Source organism: Coffea eugenioides, chromosome 7, assembly GCF_003713205.1.
Source record: "Coffea eugenioides isolate CCC68of chromosome 7, Ceug_1.0, whole genome shotgun sequence".
Taxonomy (NCBI): Eukaryota; Viridiplantae; Streptophyta; class Magnoliopsida; order Gentianales; family Rubiaceae; genus Coffea; species Coffea eugenioides.
Genome location: NC_040041.1, coordinates 14,709,515 through 14,733,257, shown reverse-complemented (window position 1 = coordinate 14,733,257; position 23,743 = coordinate 14,709,515). Strand labels below are relative to the sequence as shown.

The 23,743-nt window shown below is 33.8% G+C and overlaps 2 protein-coding genes across 3 annotated transcripts; both read left to right on the top strand.

Annotated features, from left to right (window-relative positions):
* Window positions 1–8,125: 8,125 nt before the first annotated feature.
* LOC113778069 (putative pentatricopeptide repeat-containing protein At1g12700, mitochondrial) lies at window positions 8,126–11,126 on the top strand. 2 transcript variants are annotated; one of them, XR_003469234.1, is made up of 2 exons: window positions 8,126–10,407; window positions 11,105–11,126. XR_003469234.1 is itself a non-coding variant. In XM_027323329.1 (1 exon), the coding sequence occupies exon 1, from the start codon at window positions 8,162–8,164 to the stop codon at window positions 10,079–10,081; it is 1,920 nt and encodes a 639-aa protein (XP_027179130.1). In that variant the 5' UTR covers window positions 8,126–8,161; the 3' UTR covers window positions 10,082–10,978. The 2 variants fall into 2 exon arrangements, 1 of the variants encoding a protein (XP_027179130.1); XM_027323329.1 differs by lacking the exon at window positions 11,105–11,126 and having other exon boundaries at window positions 8,126–10,978.
* An 8,279-nt stretch (window positions 11,127–19,405) lies between these two features.
* LOC113778068 (pentatricopeptide repeat-containing protein At1g63330-like) lies at window positions 19,406–23,532 on the top strand. Its single transcript, XM_027323327.1, has 2 exons — window positions 19,406–21,677; window positions 22,429–23,532. The coding sequence occupies exon 1, from the start codon at window positions 19,426–19,428 to the stop codon at window positions 21,349–21,351; it is 1,926 nt and encodes a 641-aa protein (XP_027179128.1). The 5' UTR covers window positions 19,406–19,425; the 3' UTR covers window positions 21,352–21,677; window positions 22,429–23,532.
* Window positions 23,533–23,743: the final 211 nt, after the last annotated feature.

Sequence of the window (23,743 nt, the reverse complement as noted above, 5' to 3'; positions counted from 1 at the left end):
TGAAAGAAAAAGCATTACAAAGATAATTTCCTTAAAAATGCCTCTTACAGCATGTTATATAAGAGACATTTCACATGAATAAATAATGACGCGGACTAAAATTATTATGCGGAATAAAATAACATGACACTCAGATTGGTAGATGCATTGCAGAGAAAAAAGTTATAAGTTTTTTTAGCTAGTGGGGTTGGACACCATGTTGAATAACTGTTACATGCAGTTAGTCAACAGTTACAGTAGAAGAACTGATATGTAATATTGCGTGAGCATACTGTAAAATTGCTACCTATTATTTGTTAATTAACTCGTATTTGCATAATCACAGGATAAATAGAAGAAGAGGTTAATTGTTTGAAACTTAATAGTTAGGGCAACAGACGACAATCTGAACAGGGTAGGCAGAATGAATAACATAGTTTTTAACTTGGCACACTCAATGTGGAAAAAGGTTACAAGTTTACTTTGCTAGTGTGCGTGGACATGAAGTTGAATAACTGTAACATATAGTGAGTTAGCAATTACAATATAAAAACTGCTTTGTAAAATTTCGTGAATATAACTGTGAAATTGGTACCTCTTGATTGTTATATTAACTCATATTTATAGAGTATGACAAGAAATAGAAGAAGAAGTTAATCCTATCAAACTTGATAAATGAATGAGAGTAAATTGTAAGTGGAATTAGTGAGACAGAATAATTAACCTATTGTTAAATTTGACAAACAGAGTGTGAAAAATAAGTTACAAGTTTTCATAACTATTGTTACTAAGATTTGAAAGTGATATATTATTTATGTTAGTACTTTGTAATGCATTAAGAATAAATGGGGAAAGCATAATGGAACTGAAGTGCAATTGTCTGTGTAAAACTCCAGTTTAAATGGACAAATGCTCTGATCTCTGAAAGGGATACATTGGAGATTAAGAATCTTGGGGCTTATGAAAAAGGAAAGTTGGTAACATGTTATTTATTGTTTACCTTATTTCATATAAAAAGTATTGGTGTATGTATTACGTGGCATTGCTATTGAAATGATTGGTTTAATTTGATGTTAAAGGTTGGACGACATGATCCGGAAGAGAATAATATGGTGCGTGGTGTACTGAACTACCCCCTGATTTGGTAGGGATGAAGATGAACAGCGGGCATGCCGATATCGGTGTAAATGGGCATGTTCCATGGTTAACGAAATTTATTGTTTGATTTGACGTAATTACTGCATATTATTGTCAACATTATGGGTTATTGATAAGTCTATCAACTTGTAACTACATATAGTTACAGTTAATATATGAAACCAATCCCAATATTACATTGAACAAATAAGTTATCTTGAATTAAATCACATGCATGTAAATACATAAATGTAGTGATCTTTTGGATAATCATATTATAAATAAACGAAAATTCAATTTTCGCGGTGACCATTTTATTTATTGCCATAGAACTTACAGTTATAGAACCTACGCCAACAGTACAAATGTTAAATTTATAACTTTCACTTAGATGTACTATTGTATATGCGTGTATTGTATTCCATTCTGGAGAGCATGTGGCTCATTTATGGATTGGTGATGTCGTCATGTAACTGCAAGTTGAGTTAAATGAGTTGTATAACATTACTGTTAGTAGGCATACTGTCATAACACATCAATATCAGATGCATATGAAGCGGACCTGACAAACTGAATTGAGTATAATAATTAAGTGTGACTTTATTCAAGTTACATCCAGATAAGCCTAATGTCATGTTAAGCCAATTGGTAAGTTACAGTGTGTTTGAAAAATTGTTAATTACATTGTGTTTAAAAACTGTTACAAAATAGTTATTGAAAAGTTACAGTGTGTTTGAAAACTGTTACCAAAAAAATTATTTGAGAAGTTACAGATTAAAAATTAATATAAAACTCCGTATTTGACTATTTGTTGACAGTGTGTTTGTAGGTTGTTACAAAATAATTATTAGAAAGTTACAGTGTGTTCGAAAACTATTACAAAATAGTTATCTGGGATGTTACAGTTCGAAAATTAATACAAAACTCCATATTTGAAGACTGTTGGTTACAAAGTGTTTGTAAGTTGTTACAAAATAGTTATTGAAAAGTTGAATGTTATTGAAAACTGTTACAAAATACTTAATTGGGAAGTTAGAGATTGAAAATTAATACAAAACTCCATATTTGATGATTGCATGTTACAGTGTGTTTGTAGGTTGTTACAAAATAGTTATTAAAAAGTCACAGTGTGTTTGAAAACTGTTACAAAATAGTTATTTTAGCAGTTACAGTGTGATCCATACAACAGAACACATATAAAGTATGGAGTCCATATAGCAGACCACATATAAATTTGGACCCAGTATGAGGTCCATACATTTCACGTTTAGACCCAAGAATAGCTTTCGTAGTTCAAAATTTGTTACACAGAGCACATATAAAGTTAGTACACGTGCATTGTTATACAACATCTACCTGAACATGTCAACTAACAAACATAGCTCTATAAAATTTATTTGCATTATTATCATAGTAGAGATCAAAACATATGCGGCCTTAGTTACACTGGCATTTCTGTATCTTTAACAACAAAATCGACTGGAATTTCATACGTACTCATTTTCACAACCAATATTAGTTGCTAGTTTACATCTTCTAACGCCGCATATTACCACTCGAGAAAATAGAGTGGCTATGAATGAATGGCCATGATTTGTTATAAAAAAGTCCATGACTACTTTTTAATGCAAACTGAGTAATTATAGTTGTTATTTGTTTCTAAATTGACCTTTTACCATGACCATTACCCCAAACGTTGAAGCCAATTAAGTTGAATGTTTGGTGAATGTTTACAATTACGTGGTAACTCCGTCCAAAATTTAACTTTAGATTTTAGGACACCTACTCTTTTAATACAACAACTTTCTTTACAAAATATTTGCTTCTAAATATTACTTTTATTACGAACGCATACCTTTTTTTTGTTGAAGCAAGCAGGACCATTTTGTGGTATATCACGAGCGCATATATTACAACATATCATGAACGCATATATCACAACAGTCATTTGTTATGGTATTCTATGAAAAATATCATAATCATAAAGAAGCACGTTCAATAGTATTGTAAAAATGTTAATTTTCGATCAACTTTATAATTTCTTAACAATTTTATACAACCCATTACAGAACAATTAATGACTACTAATATTGGATATGATTACAATTGTAACCCACTTGTCTAAGTTTGAATAGAGTAAAACATTGAAGGTGCCTGTCCAGACACATGAATAACTTGTAATAGCTTATTAACTGCTTGTAACGTAGATATGCAGCATTCCCAATCAGGCTGATATGGAGGTCCAATAATAAATGTTCTTCGAAAAACACCGCAAATCTCGTTCAAGATAACTAATGTATGAAAATAAAAAAAAATCTACTCAGTTACAGTCAAGATGCACTAATTCATTTCAACATTGTAAATTAAAAGAAACTGATAATAGGGAAGCGATTGAAGCTGAACAATATCTTCAACAGAGAAGTACTAACATCAATAAATGAGGTCAACTTAGTGAATGGATAATCGGAACTAAATACACATAATGGAACATACGGTTAATAATATACGATGTCCAAGATATCCAATTAACAATACTACGTAAATATGTGATATAACGATAAAAGTTTGTCACCCGTGGTGATGGTGAAAATACATGATATGCATTAATATCATAGCGTGTTGAAATTGTCGCACGCTCCTCCTACATTACATAATATAACTATTCAACTGTTAATAAATCATTACCAGTGTCTATATTGCTCACTTCAAAAGCTAAATTGGACTAGACATTATGAAAAAAATTATATATCAAACCATTAAGATATCTCTGACGAAGTTATGTTTGAAAAAAATAGAAAATTTGGGTGCATCCATTCTGTAGGGACTGTCGCAGGAGGCTCCTGATTAACCAAACGGTGAACTTTCGGATAATACAAAATAATATGTCATAGAAGCGAGTATTCGTTAACTACATAATATACATGCATTGAAGCGTTCAGGTGTCCACCAATACAATAATCAGAAAAGTAGTTTTACGATACGAACAACAACATCTTTATTTTTTCAACTAAATATATGCATAGCATTTAATTTTTTTCGATTTCGGAAGCAACGGCATTTGAAAGGTCATTCACTGATTGGCTCCTTGAATGCGTCTACGAGTTTTGAATGGCTCCTACATTGTATAAGACAGACCAAATAGGTATGTCAGGCATAACAAAATTATCACATAATGTAACATCCATGTAATTAATTATACCGTTAGAAACATTTAAATAAAAGCTAAAGCCATGGCCATCACCTCTTAACATATTCAGAAGGAATTGTCTTTATGCCCACGGTATCAAACACCTTCAATGCGTGCCTATACAAAATTCTTTCATTCTCATATTTTTTGCAACTACAGCGTACATTTAGATCATTCCGATTGAATACCACTATTCTTTCAGGTCCTCCATCATATCTCATGACCGCAAACTCCACAAACATCCCTGCATCTTGTTGTCTTAATATAATCATAGTTGTTGACTCGCCATATTCATTTTGGAATGCATCAAATACTGTTAGTGAATAAGTCTCTGCTGCATGCACAAATATAGGTGTTTGCCTCAACCCAATCATGGACAGTTTTTGCTTTATTTCATATTCTGCAATGAGTTCATTATGTCTCTTATCATCAACCACTCGATTAAAATGTTTAAACAACTACACAAGGTCGTGATCCAGTTTCAATATGCAATTCATGGTTATACTTAAAGACAAGGTTATGCACACGGTACTTCATTGTCCCTCTAAACAATACGATAACCATTTTAGCTCCACACCCTATTTTCGTCGGCGCTCGTGCCCTCTTTGGCATCACATCACCTTCATACTTGCGCTTCACACCTTTCTTGCAGCAACTATATCTCCTAGACATGGTCACTCCATCTTTGTTTTTATTTAAATAGTCTTTGCGTACACTAAAATCCATTTTAGAGGCATATTTGAACTAAAATATTCACCGTTCAACTCTATTCCTAATTCAAGGGTCCTATTTTCTGTCAATTTGCTGCAATCCATTACTTCTGCTCCTACCAATTATGCATCAAATACCCTAATTTGCAATACTTCATGAATAGTATGTACATAAACAACATCATAAATGTATATTACTATTCATAATGTGTTATAAATCACATATTACTCGTATACCAAATCCTATTATTATGCTTATGAATATGATTAATGATTCACATCACTTTACTTTGATTCTAAGACAACGGAATTATTTATGTACAAATACAACTCCATGTACACTAAGTTATACGGGCTATAATATGTTGGTCACACGATGTAAGTCTTTTTTAACTGTATGTACATCCACTCTGGTGATTATATTTAGATTCTAGGTTCCTTAACTCACTGGACCTTATGTCATTCGTTAATTATATAAGTCTAAGCCAACTCAGCATTTTACACTATTTCTACATTTTGAGGGCCAAACAAGTATTTTCTACTCATTGTAATATATTTCTTACATCATGTAATTTATTTACAACACTAGATACACCCATTTGTTATTCACATCTATTTGCCTTTTTTTTTCTGTTTCACCTCATTCAACTCTATACTTTATTTTATACACACTACATGGTCCGGAGAAGGGCAAACTAAGATTGTATAATGAGCATGGACCAACTACTAGATGCACAATGATTCATACCAATTGTAATATGGTGGCTATAACCTGTAACTTATTTATAACAAGATGTACATTCATTCACTTGTTACATGTGACTTTGTTTCTCTCATCTTTTCCCAATTCCGCTTGATGTTTTACTTCAATACATACCCCTGGGTTTTCGGATAACTATTATCTTATTATAGTCCATCACTGAAAAGCTGAATGCTCACACGCACACACATATGGTACAAATTTACTATTCTTCACAACCAATATTATGTTTTTAGTGATTCTAATTTCATCCCTAAACCCTAAACCGATGTGCATTGGGTGACAAATGATTGGCCACAGTTGAAAACGATGGTTTAGTCACATTACCTTGGTATGCTAATACGCTTTATGTTTCACCGAACTCGGAGAGCGCAGTTACTTCTGCTATTAAGTTGCATGACTGAACCAAGTTCGTCAGATGATGAATTTTCTCTGTTTGCTTCTACCTTCACTTTGCTTTCTGTTTGCTTCTCATAGTTTGCTTTATAATACTTTGCTTCACGACCTTCAGATTGCTTCATAATAGTTTGCTTCACGACCTTCACTTTCAACCAAGTTTGCTTCAATTTCCTCTCTATTTGCTTCCTTTGTTAGCAAATAGTTCAGTCGGGCAACCACTCTCCAGTCGTTTGCTTCCTTGGTTCAGTCGTTTGCTTCTGCTATTAGGGACTCGGAGAGCACCCTTTTCGGTCGATTTTGTTTTGTGCGGCTATTTCAAATTTTCAACTTTCAAAATTTCAACTCTTCCGTTTACTCCGTCTGTTACCGTTTGGGCTAGTGCAATTTTTTTTTGAAGCACCTATCATTTTTTAGCTTTCCTGACGTGGTTATTTCTAGTCCTCACGGTTGTGTTTGTGAGGGGACCGTTCAGGGACGGTCATTCTGCCCCGTATCCAATCTAACGATACTTATCTTTATGCATGGTGTTTTATGTCTATTAGTTTATTTATTTCATTCGCAAACAAAGGGGGGATTGTTGGAATAGTTTGTGAATTGAAATGAAAATAAAGTTTGTTAAATTCAGAATATTGGACAAAAAAAAACTTAATGTACTCTTGATGACCATTATAGTGATGAAATGGTTTTGACATTTTTTTTTCATTGAAGGATACTAATTACAACCTCTTGATAATCATTATAGTGAGAAAACAATTTTGGTATTTTTTTTCCATTAAAGGAAAATAAAGCAGCCTCTTGATGATTATTGAAGTGAGGAAATTGTGGCTTTTTAGTTTTGATATCTTTTGGATTGTCTTTCCTATATAAATGACAAGTTTTTAATAAAACAAACTAACTTAACTATTTTGATCCTTTTTTAGTAAAAGATCTTTTGGTTTTGCTGTCAAAAGCTTTTCATTCTTACTGTATCCTAGAGGTATATTGCTTTAACCCATAAGCAAACTATTAAGTGTATTGAAAGCAATAAACACCTTAAGAATAGTGTTTGTATACGCCTCAAGAATCATCAACAAATCTCCCTATCTTTGTGAAATTTGTTGGTGAAGTTTCTGCACTGTTCTGTTCTCTTGTTTTTTTTTCTTAACAATGTGCATGCGATATAAGATAAAGAATGATACCAAAATAGGACCCAAAAAAAGGCATATGATTTATTAAGTATGTCAACTAACAAATTTCTTTTTTTTATTAGGTGACACATTGTATTGAAAATGAGCATTTGGGTTTTTACTTATTTCGTGTTACAATCAACCAAAAAAAAAAAAGCTTTAATTGTACTTTCTACCCTCAACAAAAATTTTGTAATACTTTCTCTCAATTACCAACCTTATATCCTTTAAATCAATATTTGGATTGTTTAAATAAAATTGCAATTATAATGGTTGCTAACTTGGGTCCATGTGTATTTGTGTGGTAAAGATGCACAAGTTACAAATCTTCCCTTATAGACAAATTCAACTCTAACAACAATAATATATTTTGTAAGCATATTACTTTCTCAAACCGTGACTACATGGTTGGTCGAACTTTTATATTTTTTTTAATAAGTAAATTTTTTATTTATAATTTATTCTACTTTATCACCCCAGACTAATCATCCCCCATTAGACTTTTACATTTATCGCAAAATTGTGTAACACAAATGTAGGATACAAGTGAAGTATTTAAATTTATAATTTTTTATTCCTGATAAAGCACAAAAACAATTTTCGTTCCACTTTGCAAAAACTATAAATACTAGTCTGATTCATAGATTTCACCCATGAAAATTTGAAAAGCTACACAGGAGAGAAAAATAAAAAAGTAAAAAGAAAGAAAGCAAGCAAGCAAATCAGAGGGGATGATTCGTCTTGGTGAAACTAATTTTACCAATTGCAAAGCCGTTAAACACTTAACACGTGATGAATTCTTGAGCTGTAGAAGCAGAAGATAATGGCGATGCGGAGAAGAGCTTCTTCTGCCATAATTCTTTCCATTGCTCAGTCTCAGGAAGCAGCGGCTTCAGTAGGTACCACTGCTACTGCTAGGTGTACTACTCTTGCTTCATTTCTCTCTGCATTCCGAAACCCTAAACCCCAATTAGCTTTTTATTCTGCTATTAGTGGCAAAGTTAAGAGTTCTTCTGGAAAAGCTCTGAAATTTCAACCGGGATTGAGGAATGATATTAATAATGTCGACAGTCTTGATGATGGTCTGAGCTTGTATCGGCAGATGGTCCGGATGAGGCCTCTGCCTTGTGTTATTCAGTTCAATCAATTGCTGGACCGTATTGTTAAGATGAAGAATCATTATGTATCTGCTATTTCCCTTTTTAGAGATATGTGGGTCAAGGGCATTCCTGTTCGTGAGGCCACCCTCAATGTTGTGATTAACTGTTACTGCCTCTTGGGTCGAGTGGATTTGGGGTTTCCTGTGTTGGCTGCTTTCTTGAAGCGTGGTCTTGTCCCTAATGTAGTCACCTTTAATACTCTACTCAAAGGACTCTTTCGAGAACATAGGTTCCCCCAGGGACAAGAATTGTTTAAGAAGATAATATGCGAAAAACTTTGCGAGCCTGATGAAGTTATGTTTCTGATTGTGATAGATGGGCTCTGTAAGGTGGGGAACATTCAAATGGCCATTGAATTCCTAAGAGTCATGGAAAAAAGAAGAAGATGTAAGCCCAACGTTTATGTGTACAGTACAATCATTGACGGCTTGTGCAAGGATAAAATGGTTGTTGAAGCTCTTGCCCTCTTGCAGGAGATGATTGAAAAGGGCATTCCACCAAATGTTATCACTTACAGTTGTTTGATTCAAGGTCTGTGCAACTTAAGCAGATGGAAGGACGTTGACAAGCTCTTTGCTGAGATGATGGTTTATAAAATTGTTCCAGATGTTTTTACTTTCAATATAGTGGTGGATGCACTGTGTAAGGAAGGGCATATAGAAGATGCTGAAGAGCTAGTCCAGAACATGATCCAGCAAGGTCAAGATCCCGATCTGGTCACTTACAATTCCTTAATGGATGGGTACTGTTTACAGAGCCGAATGGATGACGCAAGGAGAGTTTTCAATACCATGGTTGCTAGCAGCCTTACACCCGATCTCCATAGCTATGGTATTCTGATAAATGCCTATTTCAAGACCAAGAAAGCGGAAGCAGCCATGAATCTCTTTCGAGAGATTCAGCATAAAGGTTTAACACCTAATATTGTTGTTTATACCACTGTCTTGCAGGGGTTATTTAGTTCAGGAAGGTATCTTAGTGCACGTGAAATTTTCAAGGAGATGCAAGCTTCTGGCATGAAGCCTGATTTTCATACTTACTGTGTGGTGTTGGATGGATTATGCAAGACTGGACATGTTGACGAAGCATTGCAGTTATTCCATGCAATGGAAGCCGATGGAACAGATCTTCACATGGAAATGTACACTATCATGCTTGATGGGTTGTGTAAATGCACGAGGCTCGATAGTGCCCGACATCTTTTCAAAAATCTCTTCCTTAAAGGATTGGACCCTGATGTCAAAACATACAACACCATGATTGCTGGCCTGCTTGCAGAAGGTCTGCTCATCGAAGCTAAAGAGCTTGTTAAAAAGATGGAGGGGAAGGGTTGCCTGCCAAATGATTTTACGTACAATGTTATACTGCGAGGACTCCTTAAGGGAGGTCATTATCATGATGCGATGGTCTATCATGAAGAAATGGTTCATAGAGGATTCTCGCTGGATGCACATACCTTTTCCATTTTACTTGATTTATCTGCTGAGAATCAGAACAATCCTTCTGTGCTAATGTTGATGCTGAAGATTGATCCCGATAGCAAGAAGTTCATAGATGGGGAACGAAGAGGACCTTCACATTAGTTGCAACATGTTGGTCCTGCCATTTATTTTGGCCTTTGAACTTTAATTTGCTGGAACTAACATTATTTAGGTTCGAATTGGATCCTGTTGTCACTTATCATCTTTGATGCAACTGAGCCTTAGAGGAGATCTCTTGGTCATATTTTGTGAAACACCTCCAAGGTCTTTAGTTTGGTGGAGAAGCCGCATTGCTTAGGGAAGTTCAATTGACAAGTGTGGCAGATCAAAGAAATCTGCTGCTGTTAATTGGACTTGTACCACTTCTTCTGAGAGACTTCTTGTTGATCTTTCCATGGAGAACCTCAGTGTGGCATATCACTTAAATGGTAACTTGTACAGGTTCATTTTGTTCATTATTCATGTGTGTCCGTAATTTAGCTTGCCTGTCAATTTTACTTCGGATAACTAATATTTGATTTTATTGGAAATAAGAAATGAAATGGCATATGCAAATATAGTTTGAGACTTTGAATTTCTAGAGAAGTTTTAAGCTGCATTTCTGTAATTTCGAGAAAACTTTTTCAAAGATAAAATTGTTACTTTTATTTTAATTCCTAAATGGTGCCAAAAGTGCAGCCAGTTCGAAAGTGTAAAAACTTTCTAGACCAGTTTCTTGCTTTGGATTCACAGTTTGAGGTCCCGTAAATAGGCATGGTTATTGATTTGTTTTAATTGCGTTTGAGTAAACCCAAACTTTTAAGTTATTGATTTGTTTTAACTGCATTTGAGTAAACCCAAACTTTTTAAGTATGATCCAAAAAAAGTGTTCTGATCACTTCCCGTTTAATTGTCATTGCTGTACTAAATTATACAGACATTCAGTAGAAGTGTAGCAAAAATATCGTTCTTTTGCAGTAACCTTGAATAGTTCATCCAAGAAACTCTCCGTCCTTTTTTTTAAACAAATCCATGTGTTGTTTAGTTGTTTATTGACAATAGGCTTGATTATTGGATTCTTTAATATTAATAGTTGGTTTTTCCTGAGTTGCAATAATAACTAAAGAATAGGTTTTTATTGCACAGCTGCTATTGGGTCACCATCTGCAATAAAACTAAGAAAAAGAAAAAGTCTTACTGGCACATCAGAATGGTACTAAGATACTTTTTCTAGTCTAGCATATCTATCAATTTTGGTTTTTTAATTCTTGTTCATTTTTGGTGGAACGGGGGAGGAGTGGAATTTGTATTGCAGAGTGTGAAGATTTGACGTCAGCTCAGACTTGATAGAGACAATTTATTAGGTATTGAAACAAATGGAAATAGTTATGATGAATTTTATATGAAAGGAATTGGCTGAAGTGATCAAGACTAATTTTTTAAATCAGGGAAAAATTTTTAACTTCAAACTACGTCTTAGATAACGTTTGTTCAAATTGAATTGTGAGAAAATTAAGAGCAAGTCTTAATTTTAATTTATTTTATTTTATTTCTCAGTGACAAACATTGAATGACAAGACTTGCGTTGAAGTTTTATGTAAGAGATCTGTTTTACAACGGTTCAATTCATGTTCAGTAACTGTCCTGTGGACAACTTAATTATCTTTTCTAATGGCTTTAGAGGAGGATTCCCAATTTTGTGCAGCAACATCCAAATTGTTAGACGCAAAAACTAATCTTTGTTTCTGAATGCAGCAAAGAAGTTTGTGATAAAAGTTTTCTGTAAATGGGATTTTTGTAGTAGCATCTATTCTGTGTGGCTGGTTCAGTTTGTGAAGAATTTCGTCACAATATTCATTCTTACGGTATGCAGTAAATTTGAATTATTTGCTGGAAAGATACTCAGCATAGAATGGAAATAGTGAATGTGTATCTTGAATACCAGTAACCATTATTTGTTTGTCATAAAATTGTTTGACAAGGTATTATTGGTCACTGAGGTGGAATTGAGAGATATTTGTTGTTTTTGCTAGTAATGATTGGGCATGATCTGGAGTGATATGAATGACCTTTCAGTAATTGTAAAGTATCTATTTGTGCCTGTCATAGACCTCAAACCTGGAGAAAAAGGCCTGGACTGACCTACTAGAAAAGAATTTCTTTTGATACAGCGCATGGCCTGGAGTACCTGCATGAGCATTGCAATGGTAAAATTGTTCACCCTGATTTAAAGCCCGGAAACATCCATCTGGATGAAACTTGGAAGCTTTCTTCGGTGGATACAAAATTACCAGATTGCAAGTTGAGTCCAGGGAACTATGGGACACATTGCCCCTGAATAATTGTATGTTCCTGCTGTGGTCTTATCGGTGCATTAATGAAATGGGTAAATACCTTGATTAGTGGTGTTGGAATATTTGAACTAGCTTAATTGATCTCTTTATTTAGCTTTTTTGTCAAAGTTTACGATGTTGTCAAATTGTTATCAGTAATCTTGAGTGATTGCAATTTGCAAACTAATCTTTGTCTTTGGAAGACTTCGTTTCTTCGTTAGTCGATTAGTAGGTCTTGGTTACTGAGTTGGTTGCCTCTAGTTCCAGTTCTAATTAAATTGGAAAGTTTCTTGTAGTGTTTGAGTCGGTTGTCTTACTGTAGTAGATGCTTATATCTAGTGGGGCTGCTGCAATTTTGTCTACACAAGATAGAGCCTTCATGGCACCCACCAAGTTGCATCTGAAGGAAACCCCAATCTAGATGAACTTTGGTCTAACATCCAATCCAAAGCCTGCTTTAAGTTGAAAGACATTTGTCCTGAGATACCGGTCCAAGGCATTTGTGAATTGGATTGTATTTGGTTGGTTGTTGGATCGTGTTCATCTAAATCTGAGCTGGAATGGAATTGCAATGCTTTTTTGAAGAACTTCGGCATTTCTGCTTGTAAATATGCGTCCACTAGTTAAAACTAATTTACTGAATGATCACTGTCCAGGACATTTGCATGTCTATTGTTTATATTTCGCAATGCTGCTTGATCCTTCCCTTTTTGTATTGCTGTCAGTTATAGTTTGTCTTTGACCATGGAAAGGCATAGAGTTGTGTGTGATTGTGATGAATGATATTCATCCTGCAATTTTGGGTGTCCCCCTTATAATGAGAAGAGTTGTAGAATCGAAATCTTGATGCATTTCGGTGGTTTATTTATTTTCTTTATTTTCTTATGTTTAAAGGAGGCAAGGGTCATAAATGTGTCATGAAGTTCACTGGTTTCTCCTGGGAATGTCTTGGAGGGTTTGAGTTTCAATCTAAAGGTGATTGTCTGGTTGTCCTTGAAACCCCCGAGTTTTTCACCATATTTGCAGGAGCTATTGCTTCTTTTCTTCTTTAGAGGTTTGAATAACAATTTGACTACCTGTATACTAAGAATGTTTGGCATTCTGGCAACTAGATCTAAGAATGTTTGGCATTCTGGCAACTAGATCTGTTTAACTATTTTTGGAGGCAGTTGCCATATTTCTGAATTCTCAACTTTCCAAGATGGCTGAGTATCTTCAATTGATAAGGCGCAGGAAACATGCAGGCATCAAGTATCATTTTATTTTAAGCTCAAATAAAGTATGATTTTTTTTTTCCTTTTGTTTGTTTTATTAAGTTGTTAAGCAAGGCTTTAATTTGTTATTTTTCGTGCCTTAATCAATTTGGTGAATCTAAAAGGTCTCAACGTGACTTTTAAAGAATCACAAATCAAAGCAGCCATCATCTCCCTCCCTCCCTCCAGAGGATCGAATGTGATACTCAACCTCATCCTTGGTGAATCAAACTTGCATCCTGTAGGTGAAGTGAGTAAACTCAAGAAATATCTCAATGTATATACTTTTTTAATGAATTTACCTGGACCAATACACGATTTTCTTTTAGTCATTTTGGGGCCGGGTCTCTCATGACATACCCCTCTACTTGTCGAGCCTCCTTTCTCCTTCGTCTCGGAGAGACGAAAATTAAGAGGACCAAAAAAAAAAAAAATGAATCGACCGTTCAACTATTCATTTCCTTCGTTTTATATTGAATCGGTGAATGCATTAGATACCGATTCCTCATAAAAAATGGAATGGTATTACATAGGAAGGTCTTTTATCCTTAATCGACTTCGAACTAAAAAACAAGGAATAATTCAAAATGAATTTAAGTCTTAAGAAACTTCTGAGTTATGGGAATGACTCAACCAACGAGTATAAGCTCCATTATATTTTGGGCTCTATGAACTGGACTTTGACATGCCCAAGCTTTAAAATATAAATTGGGCTTTCGAGCATTTCAACTCATCATTTAATATAAATTTTGGGCTTATATCGGGTTCAGTCCAAACTTATTATTAACTACATAATTATGTATAATATATTAATATTTATGAATTATAATGAATTTGTATATAAAGTATTAATATTTTAATGTTATAATATGTATAATAATATATATCATTTAATATGCAATTATATGTATATTATATTTATAATTATACATGTGAACGGGTCAAGCCTTAATTGGGTTTGAGCCTAGTAAATAACATTTCTTATTAGATAAAGTAGGAGAAATTCCACTTTGTCTCTTTATATTATCTCCTAACTCTGACAAGTGATTAGTTATACCCTACTTTAAACCGAAAAAACATACATTATGAAATGAAGTATTATTTGAAATCAAAAGAAGAATTTTAGACTTTGTGTACATAAAAAATGAACCAATGATGTTTATTTGCAATCACCTTAAAAATTATAAGTGTACATGGTGCAACAAGGAGATATGCAGTTTTGGTTCCCAACCTGTGCGCTTTTAATCCCTAACGTTTCAACGAAAGCAAATCTAATCTATAATATTTGGCATTAAGTGTGGCTTCTTTTTTAGTTCCTATGGTTTCATTAAAAACAAATATGAGCCTTTAATGTTTCTAATTTGAAGTAGATTTAGAACAATTGATGGATATTCACAATTACTAAGGAGCAAATAGGGGTTCTTGTACAATTACTAAGGAACAATTGATGGATATTCATGTGCAATCACGTATTTATTAAATTCATTTTTTTTAATAAAGAAGCAAATAGGGGTTAACATTGAACAAAAAAATAACTTGCGTGATGGTACACGAGTAACTAATCAATCAAAAATTCTAAAAAAGAGAAAATTTATCAAACTATGTGCAAAAATTTAGCAATAGACTATTATAGGTTATTTTGTTCGGGAATAGTGGTCATAAAGAATGAAAATGGGTTCTAAATTGATGAATTGAGTGCTCAACTCATTTTAATGATGTAATTTAACAAATTTCTTTTCTTTCCCTATCTTTTACTAGTTAATTTATTAGTACGTGGGCTATTAGTACTTAATCTTGTTTAAAGTTAGTTGAGATTTTGTTTCCACCGAACTAAAAGAATAGAATAGGTCGATATCTCTAGTAAATCAAAGTCAGCATTTAATAGCTATTTTGCTCCAATTTTTTTTGTACCAATAAAAAATTAAAGATTTAGTTACTATTTGAAATCTAACTTGCTATCTTCATCCATGGACCCCTTACTCAAACTTATGGGAGTATTATCCATATGGTGTGCATTTACCACCACTTCTTATTGTTCATGAAAATCATTATTCATATGGTGTGCATTTACCACCACTTCTTATTATTCATGAAAATATCTACCCTTTAAAAGCATTGATATAATCGTCATGCTAGTTGTCTATATTTCCTAGCCTAATCATAGGCATGAAAGATGTGTTTAAATATAGTATTATTTAAAATAATTGTTGTAGTATTTTTTATAATCAAATGCATATGAGATAAATATGTAATTGGAAATATAAAAAGATAGTTGAAAAACGTCACCATGTAAGCCAAATGCATTACCTCAAAATGAAAAGCAGCAGCGCTTTAAAATTCGCTTGAAAAAACTCCACATGTAAATTTGTTCACCTTATGATTGTGAATACTAGTACTTTGTATACATATTTACCCCTTTAGTATGTAAAATGGGAAGTTGAATATATGATCAGTTATATTCTTATTGAAATGTAATTGCTTTCAAAGTACTTTATTACATAAAGTTTGAAAGTGTATTCACCTATATGATCATAAAAGTGGTGCCATTTCCAACAAAGGTATGATTTACTTTTGTAAATGATTATGAAACTATGATGGAGCACATGGGCGTTAATAGTGCTAAATTTTTGTGAATTGATCAAATATGTATATGCCATGTGTGTGGTATTTCTAGGCTAATTTATAAATCTTGGTTTACTATTTTAAAAACTACCAAGATTTGATTAGTTCAAAGTGATATACTAACATTAAAAGAAAAGTTTAAATCTAACGATATCTATCTTTATGCATGGTGTTTTATGTATACTAGTTTATTTATTTCATTCACAAACAAAGTGGGGGATTGTTGGAATAGTTTGTGAATTGAAATGAAAATAAAGTTTGTTAAATTCATAATATTGGACAAAAACAAAACTTAATGTAGCCTCTTGATGACTATTATAGTGATGAAATGGTTTTGGCATTTTTGTTTTCATTGAAGGATACTAATTACAACCTCTTGATGAGCGTTAAAATGGTTTTGGTATTTTGCCCATAAAAAAAACTAAAGCAGCCTCTCGATGATCATTGAAGTAAGGAAATTGTGGCTTTTTAATTTTGATATCTTTTGGATTGTCATTCCAATATAAATGACAAACTTTTAGTAAAAACAAACTTAGTTAATTTGATTCTTTCTTAGTAAAAGACCTTTTGGTTTTACTCTCAAAAGTTCTTCATTTTTGTTGTATCCTAGAAATATATTGCTTTAACTCAGAAACAAACTACTAAGTATAATGGGGCAATTAAACATCTTAAGGATAGTGTTTGTACATGCCTAGGGCTATTATCGAATCGAACTGCTCGCGGCTGTAATCGAACAGAGCTGCTCGCGAGCACCTCGGTCAAAAACTTGACTCGGACTCGGGTTGATCAAGTTCGAGTCGAGTTTTAACAGCTCAATAAGCCGAACAAGTCGAGTTTGAGTATCCAGATACAATGCTTAAAAGTTCGTCGAACCTTATCGAGCTTTTTAATTTTAATTCGTTAATATATTATTATTATGAAATTATCTTTATGCCAAAAAAAGTTGTTGAATTTACGAAATGTTTCTAGTTGTATGAAATTCTTTAAAGGGTTGTCAAAAAATGAAATTTATGAACTCGCATTGACCCGAGCCAATGCGAGTCGAGCTCGAGTTCTGTGAGCAATCATTGAGTTCAAATTCAAGTTCTAACGATACTATTCACTCAAGTTCGAGTATCTTTTTTGCATGTCGAATCGAGCTCGAGTATGACAGTATTTGAGCTCAAATTGACTCAATTACATCCCTATATACGCCTCAAGAATCGTCAACAAATCTCCTATCTTTGTGAAATTTATTAGTGAAGTTTCTGCATTGGTCTATTGTCTTGTTTTATTTTCTTAACAATGTGCATGTGATATAAGATAAAGAATGATATCAAAATAGGACAAAAAAGGCATATGATTTATTAAGTGTGTCAACTAAAACATTTTATGCTTTTAATTATAAAATAGAAAATGAGGACAAAATGATGTTGGGAGGACAAGGAAGTCCAGTAAGTGTGGTGGTTAGTTTAACGTGATAATTGAAAATGGAGATGTTGAGCTACAATTAATAGGTAACAAAAAAAGCATTTAATTACACATTTTTTAAAACACCATAGCTCGTAGAGAGTTTATTATAGTAGAGATTTTATGGCCAACTTTGCTAAGCATCATTAAGGAAAACCACATGCTCCTTTTTTTTTCTTTTCTCTTAAACATGTAAGTTATATATCTAATGATGCAAAGCAATTTTGGTTCAACAATTTAAGTCAGAACTCAAGTATGTGTGGATATGTTTGGTGTATGTTTGCATGTATGTAAATTGTACAATATGCAACTAACAAAATTCTTTTTTTTTTTATTAGGTGACACATATTATTGAAAATAATCGATTGGATCAACTGGGTATTTGGATTTTGCTTATTTCGTGTTACAATCAACCAAAAAAAAAAAAGCTTTAATTTTACTTTTTGTCCTCAATGAAAATTTTGTAGGGAAAATGACCTGTTTAATCCCTCATATTTCGTAAAAATATTCTTTTCGTCCCTCACTTTTAAAATAAAACAAATTTATCCCTGACATTTAAAAATTAAAGCTTTTTCTTTCTCTGAACCTAATTTTCAATCTGAATCAAACCATCCAATAACTCAGTAATAAATTTCGGAAATAGAATTGACAGATCACGCGGTCAACTTCATCATATTTACATGACATTTATTAAACCAAAAAAATAAAAATTATAATATAAAAGGCCATTCTTTGTCTTGGAATAGTAGATTTTTTTTTGGTAAATCTTTTCATGCACTATTAGTATATCCGATTGCGAATCTAGATGTGTATCATAAATATAAAATTTGATGTTTAAATTTAAATTAAAATGATATGACAGTACATAAAACCGTCAGTGTATACAATGATAATGTAGAAAAGATTAATTTTTCTTTTTTATGTTATAATTTTTTATTTTTAGGTTTATTAAATTTCACATGAATATCAAGTTGAGTTAACCAAGTGATCTATCAATTACACCCCCAAAATTTGTAATCAAGTTGATTGGTGGTTCGATTCAGATTGAAATTTGGATTCAAGGATGTAATAACTTCAGTTTTTAAATGTCAAGAACGAAATTGTTTCGTTTTAAAAATGAGGGATGAAAAGAATATTTTTGTGAAATCTGAAGGATGAAACCGATCATTTTCCCAATTTTGTAATACTTTCTCTCCATTAACAATCTCGTATATCCTTTAAAAAATCAACATTTGGTTTGTTTAAATGAAATTGCAATTATAATGATTACTCACTTGGGTCCATGCGTATTTGTGTGGTAAAGATGTACTACTTAAAAATCCTCCTTACAGACATATTCAACTCCAACAACAAAATATATTTTGTAAGCATTACTTTCTCAAATCTCGATTTAAGTTGGCTAGTAAAACTTCTATATTTTTTAATAAGTCAAAGAGCCCAAAACCTCTTATTTACAATTTTTTTTTACTTAATCACCCAACCTAATCTTTCCGCAATCAACAATTAATTAACACTAGTCTGTTATAAAGTAAGCCACCTAATAAATTCACCACTAGAATATTTCGAAAGCGAAGAAACCGGTCAAATAGTCAATTACTGCACTAGATTTCGCATGTGAGAAGAAAATGAAAATTAAGCCATTGCAAAAGCCTTCAAGTAATTAATTCAAATTTCAGTAATTAAGCTCTGATAAAGCGCGTATTCTTTTTTTTTTTTTTTGTTTTTTTTTTGTCAAAAATAAAGCGCGTATTCATTCATTCACATTTGAGATGTATGGTCTGAGTATCCTCATCAGCTGTAGAAGCAGAAGATGATGGCGATGCAGAGAAGAGCTTCTTCTGCCATAATTCTTTCCATTGCTCAGTCTCAGGAAGCAGCAGCGGCTTCATCAGGTACCGCTGCTACTGCTAGGTGCACTACTCTTGCTTCATTTCTCTCTGCATTCCCAAACCCTAAACCCCAATTAGCTTTTTATTCTGCTATTAGTGGCAAAGTTGAGAGTTCTTCTGGAAAAGCTCTGAAATTTCAACCGGGATTGAGGAATGATATTAATAATGTCGACAGTCTTGATGATGCTCTGAGCTTGTACCGGCAGATGGTCCGGATGAGGCCTCTGCCTTGTGTTATTCAGTTCAATCAATTGCTGGACCGTATTGTTAAGATGAAGAATCATTATGTATCTGCTATTTCCCTTTTTAGAGATATGTGTGTCAAGGGCATTCCTGCTGATGAGGTCACCCTCAATGTTGTGATTAATTGTTACTGCCTCTTGGGTCGAGTGGATTTGGGGTTTCCTGTGTTGGCTGCTTTCATGAAGCGTGGTCTTGTCCCTAATGTAGTCACCTTTAGTACTCTACTCAAAGGACTCTTTCGAGAATATGGGGTCCCCCAGGGACAAGAATTGTTTAAGAAGATAATATTCGAAAAACTTTGCGAGCCCAATGAAGTTATGTTTCTGATTGTGATAGATGGGCTTTGTAAGGTGGGGAACATTCAAACGGCCATTGAATTCCTAAGAGTCATGGAAAAAAGAAGAAGATGTAAGCCCACCGTTTATGTGTACAGTACAATCATTGACAGCTTGTGCAAGGATAAAATGGTTGATGAAGCTCTTGCCCTCTTACAGGAGATGATTGAAAAGGGCATTCCCCCGAATGTTGTCACTTACAGTTGTTTGATTCAAGGTCTGTGCAACTTAAGCAGATGGAGGGACGTTGACAAGCTCTTTTCTGAGATGAAGGTTTATAAAATTGTTCCGAATGTTATTACTTTTAGTATAGTGGTGGATGCACTATGTAAGGAAGGGTGTATAGAAGATGCTGAAGAGGTAGTCCGGATCATGATCCAGCAAGGTCAAAATCCCGACCTGGTCACATACACTTCCTTAATGGATGGGTACTTTTTACAGAGCCGAATAGATGACGCAAGGAGAGTTTTCGATACCATGGTTGCTAGCGGCTTTACACCCAATCTCCATAGCTATGGTATTCTAATAAATGCCTATTTCAAGACCAAGAAATTGGAAGCAGCCATGAAGCTCTTTCGAGAGATTCCACATAAAGGTTTAACACCTGATATTGTTATTTATAACACTGTGTTGCACGGGTTATTTAGTTCAGGAAGGTATCTTAGTGCACGAGAAATTTTCAATGAGATGCAAGCTTCTGGCATGAAGCCTGATTTTCCCACTTACTGTGTGGTACTGGATGGATTATGCAAGACTGGACATATCGATGAAGCATTGCAGTTATTCCATGAAATGGAAACTGATGGAACAAATCTTCACATAAAAATGTACAATATCATCATTGATGGGTTGTGCAAAAGCAGGAGGCTCGATAGTGCTCGAGATCTTTTCAACAATCTCTCCCTTAAAGGATTGGACCCTAACATCACAATATACAACACCATGATTTCTGGCCTGCTTTCAGAAGGTCTGCTCATCGAATCTAAAGAGCTCATTGGAAAAATGGAAGAGAAGGGTTGCTTGGCAAATAGTGTTACATACAATGTCATTCTGCAAGGACTCCTTAAGGGAGGTCATTATGATGATGCAGTGGTCTATTATGAAGAAATGGTTCACAGAGGATTCTTGCTGGATGCATCTACGTTTTCCCTTTTACTTGATTTATCTGCTGAGAATCAGAACAATCCTTCTGTGCTAATGTTGATGCTGAAGATTGATCCCGATAGCAAGAAGTTCATAGATGGGGAACGAAGAGGACCTTCACATTAGTTGCAACATGTTGGTCCTGCCATTTATTTTGGCCTTTGAACTTTAATTTGCTGGAACTAACATTATTTAGGTTTGAATTGGATCCTGTTGTCACTTATCATCTTTGATGCAACTGAGCCTTAGAGGAGATCTCTTGGTCATATTTTGTGAAACACCTCCAAGGTCTTTAGTTTGGTGGAGAAGCTGCATTGCTTAGGGAAGTTCAATTGACAAGTGTGGCAGATCAAAGAAATCTGCTGCTGTTAGTTGGATTTGTACCACTTCTTCTAAGGGACTTCTTGTTGACCTTTCCATGGAGAACCTCAGTGTGGCATATCACTTAAATGGTAACTTGTACAGGTTCTTTTTGTTCATTTTTCATGCGTGTCAGTAATTTAGCTTGCCTGTCAATTTTACTTCGGATAACTAATTTTGATTTTATTGGAAATAAGAAACGAAATGGCATATGCATATAAAGTTTGTGACTTTGAATTTCTAGAGAAGTTTTAAGCTGCATTTCTGTAATTTTGAGAAAACTTTTTCTAAGATAAAATTGTTACTTTTATTTTAATTCCTAAATGGTGCCAAAGGTGCAGCCAGTTTGAAAGTGTAAAAACTTTCTAGACCAGTTTCTTGCTTTGGATTCACAGTTTGAGGTCCCATAAATGGGCATGGTTATTGATTTGTTTTAACTGCGTTTGAGTAAACCCAAACTTTTTAAGTATGATCCAAAAAAAGTGTTCTGATCACTTCCTGTTTAATTGTCAATGCTGTACTAAATTATACAGACATTCAGTAGAAGTGTAGCAAAAATATCGTTCCTTTGCAGTAACCTTGAATAGTTCATCCAAGAAACTCTCCGTCCTTTTTTTTTAAACAAATCCATGTGTTGTTTAGTTGTTTATTGACAATAGGCTTGATTATTGGATTCTTTAATATTAATATTTGGTTTTTCCTGAGTTGCAATAATAACTAAAGAATAGGTTTTTATTGCACAGTTGCTATTGGGTCACCATCTGCAATAAAACTAAGAAATAGAAAAAGTGTCTTACTGGCACTTCACAATGGTAATAAGTTCCATATCTATTGGTGGAACAGGGGAGCAGTGGAATTTGTATCGCAGGGTGTGAAGATTTGACGTCAGCTCAGACTTGATAGAGACAATTTATTAGGTATTGAAACGTATGGAAATAGTTGTGAAGAATTTTATATGAAAGGAATTGGCTGAAGTTATCAAGACTAATTTTTTAAATCAGGGAAGATTTTTTAACTTCAAACCACGTCTTAGATAAGTTAGTTCAAATTGAATTGTGAGAAAATTTAGAGCAAGTCTTAATTTTAATTTATTTTATTTTATTTCTCAGTGACAAACATTGAATGACAAGTCTTGCATTGAAGTTTTATGCAAGAGATCTGTTTTACAACGGTTCAAAATCATGTTCATTAACTGTCCTATGGACAACTTAATTATCTTTTCTAATAGCTTTAGAGGAGGATTCCCAATTTTAGACGGAAAAACTAATCTTGTTTCTGAATGCAGGAAAAAAGTTTGTGATAAAACTTTTCTATAAATGGGATTTTTGTAGTAGCATCTATTCTGCGTAGCTGGTTCAGTTTGTGAAGAATTTTGTCACAATATTCATTCCTACAGTATGCGGTAAATTTGAATTATTTACTGGGAAGATATGCAGCATAGAATGGAAATAGTGAATGTGTATCTTGAATACCAGTAACCATTTTTTGTTTGTCATAAAATTGTTTGACAAGGTATTATTGGTCACTGAGGTGGAATTGGGAGATATTCATTGTTTTTGCTAGTTATGATTGGGCATGATCTGCAGTGATATGAATGATCTTTCAGTAATTGTAAAGTATCTATTTGTGCCTGTAATAGACGTCAAACCTGGAGAAAAAGGCCTGGACTGATGTGCTAGAAAAGAATTTCTTTTGATACAGCACATGGCCTGGAGTACCTGCATGAGCATTGCAATGGTAAAATTGTTCACCCTGATTTAAAGCCTGGAAACATCCATCTGGATGATAACTTGGAAGCTTTCTTCGGTGGATACAAAATTATCAGATTGCAACTTGAGTCCAGGGAACTATGGGACACATTGCCCCTGAATAATTGTATGTTCCTGCTGTGGTCTTATCGGTGCATTAATGAAATGGGTAAATACCTTGATTAGTGGTGTTGGAATATTTGAACTAGCTTAATTGATCTCTTTATTTGACTTTTTTGTCAAAGTTTACACTGTTGTCAAAGTGTTATCAGTAACCTATCAGTAACCTTGAGTGATTGCAATTTGCAAACTAATCTTTGTGTTTGGCAGACTTCGTTTCTTCATCAGTCAATTAGTAGGTCTTGGTTATTGAGTTGGTTGCCTCTAGTTCCAGTTCTAATTATATTGGA

Coding starts and splice junctions, on each gene's coding strand:
- LOC113778068 (XM_027323327.1), top strand. CDS start 19,426: ATGATGGCGATGCAGAGAAGAGCTTCTTCTGCCATAATTCTTTCCATT.
- LOC113778069 (XM_027323329.1), top strand. CDS start 8,162: ATGGCGATGCGGAGAAGAGCTTCTTCTGCCATAATTCTTTCCATTGCT.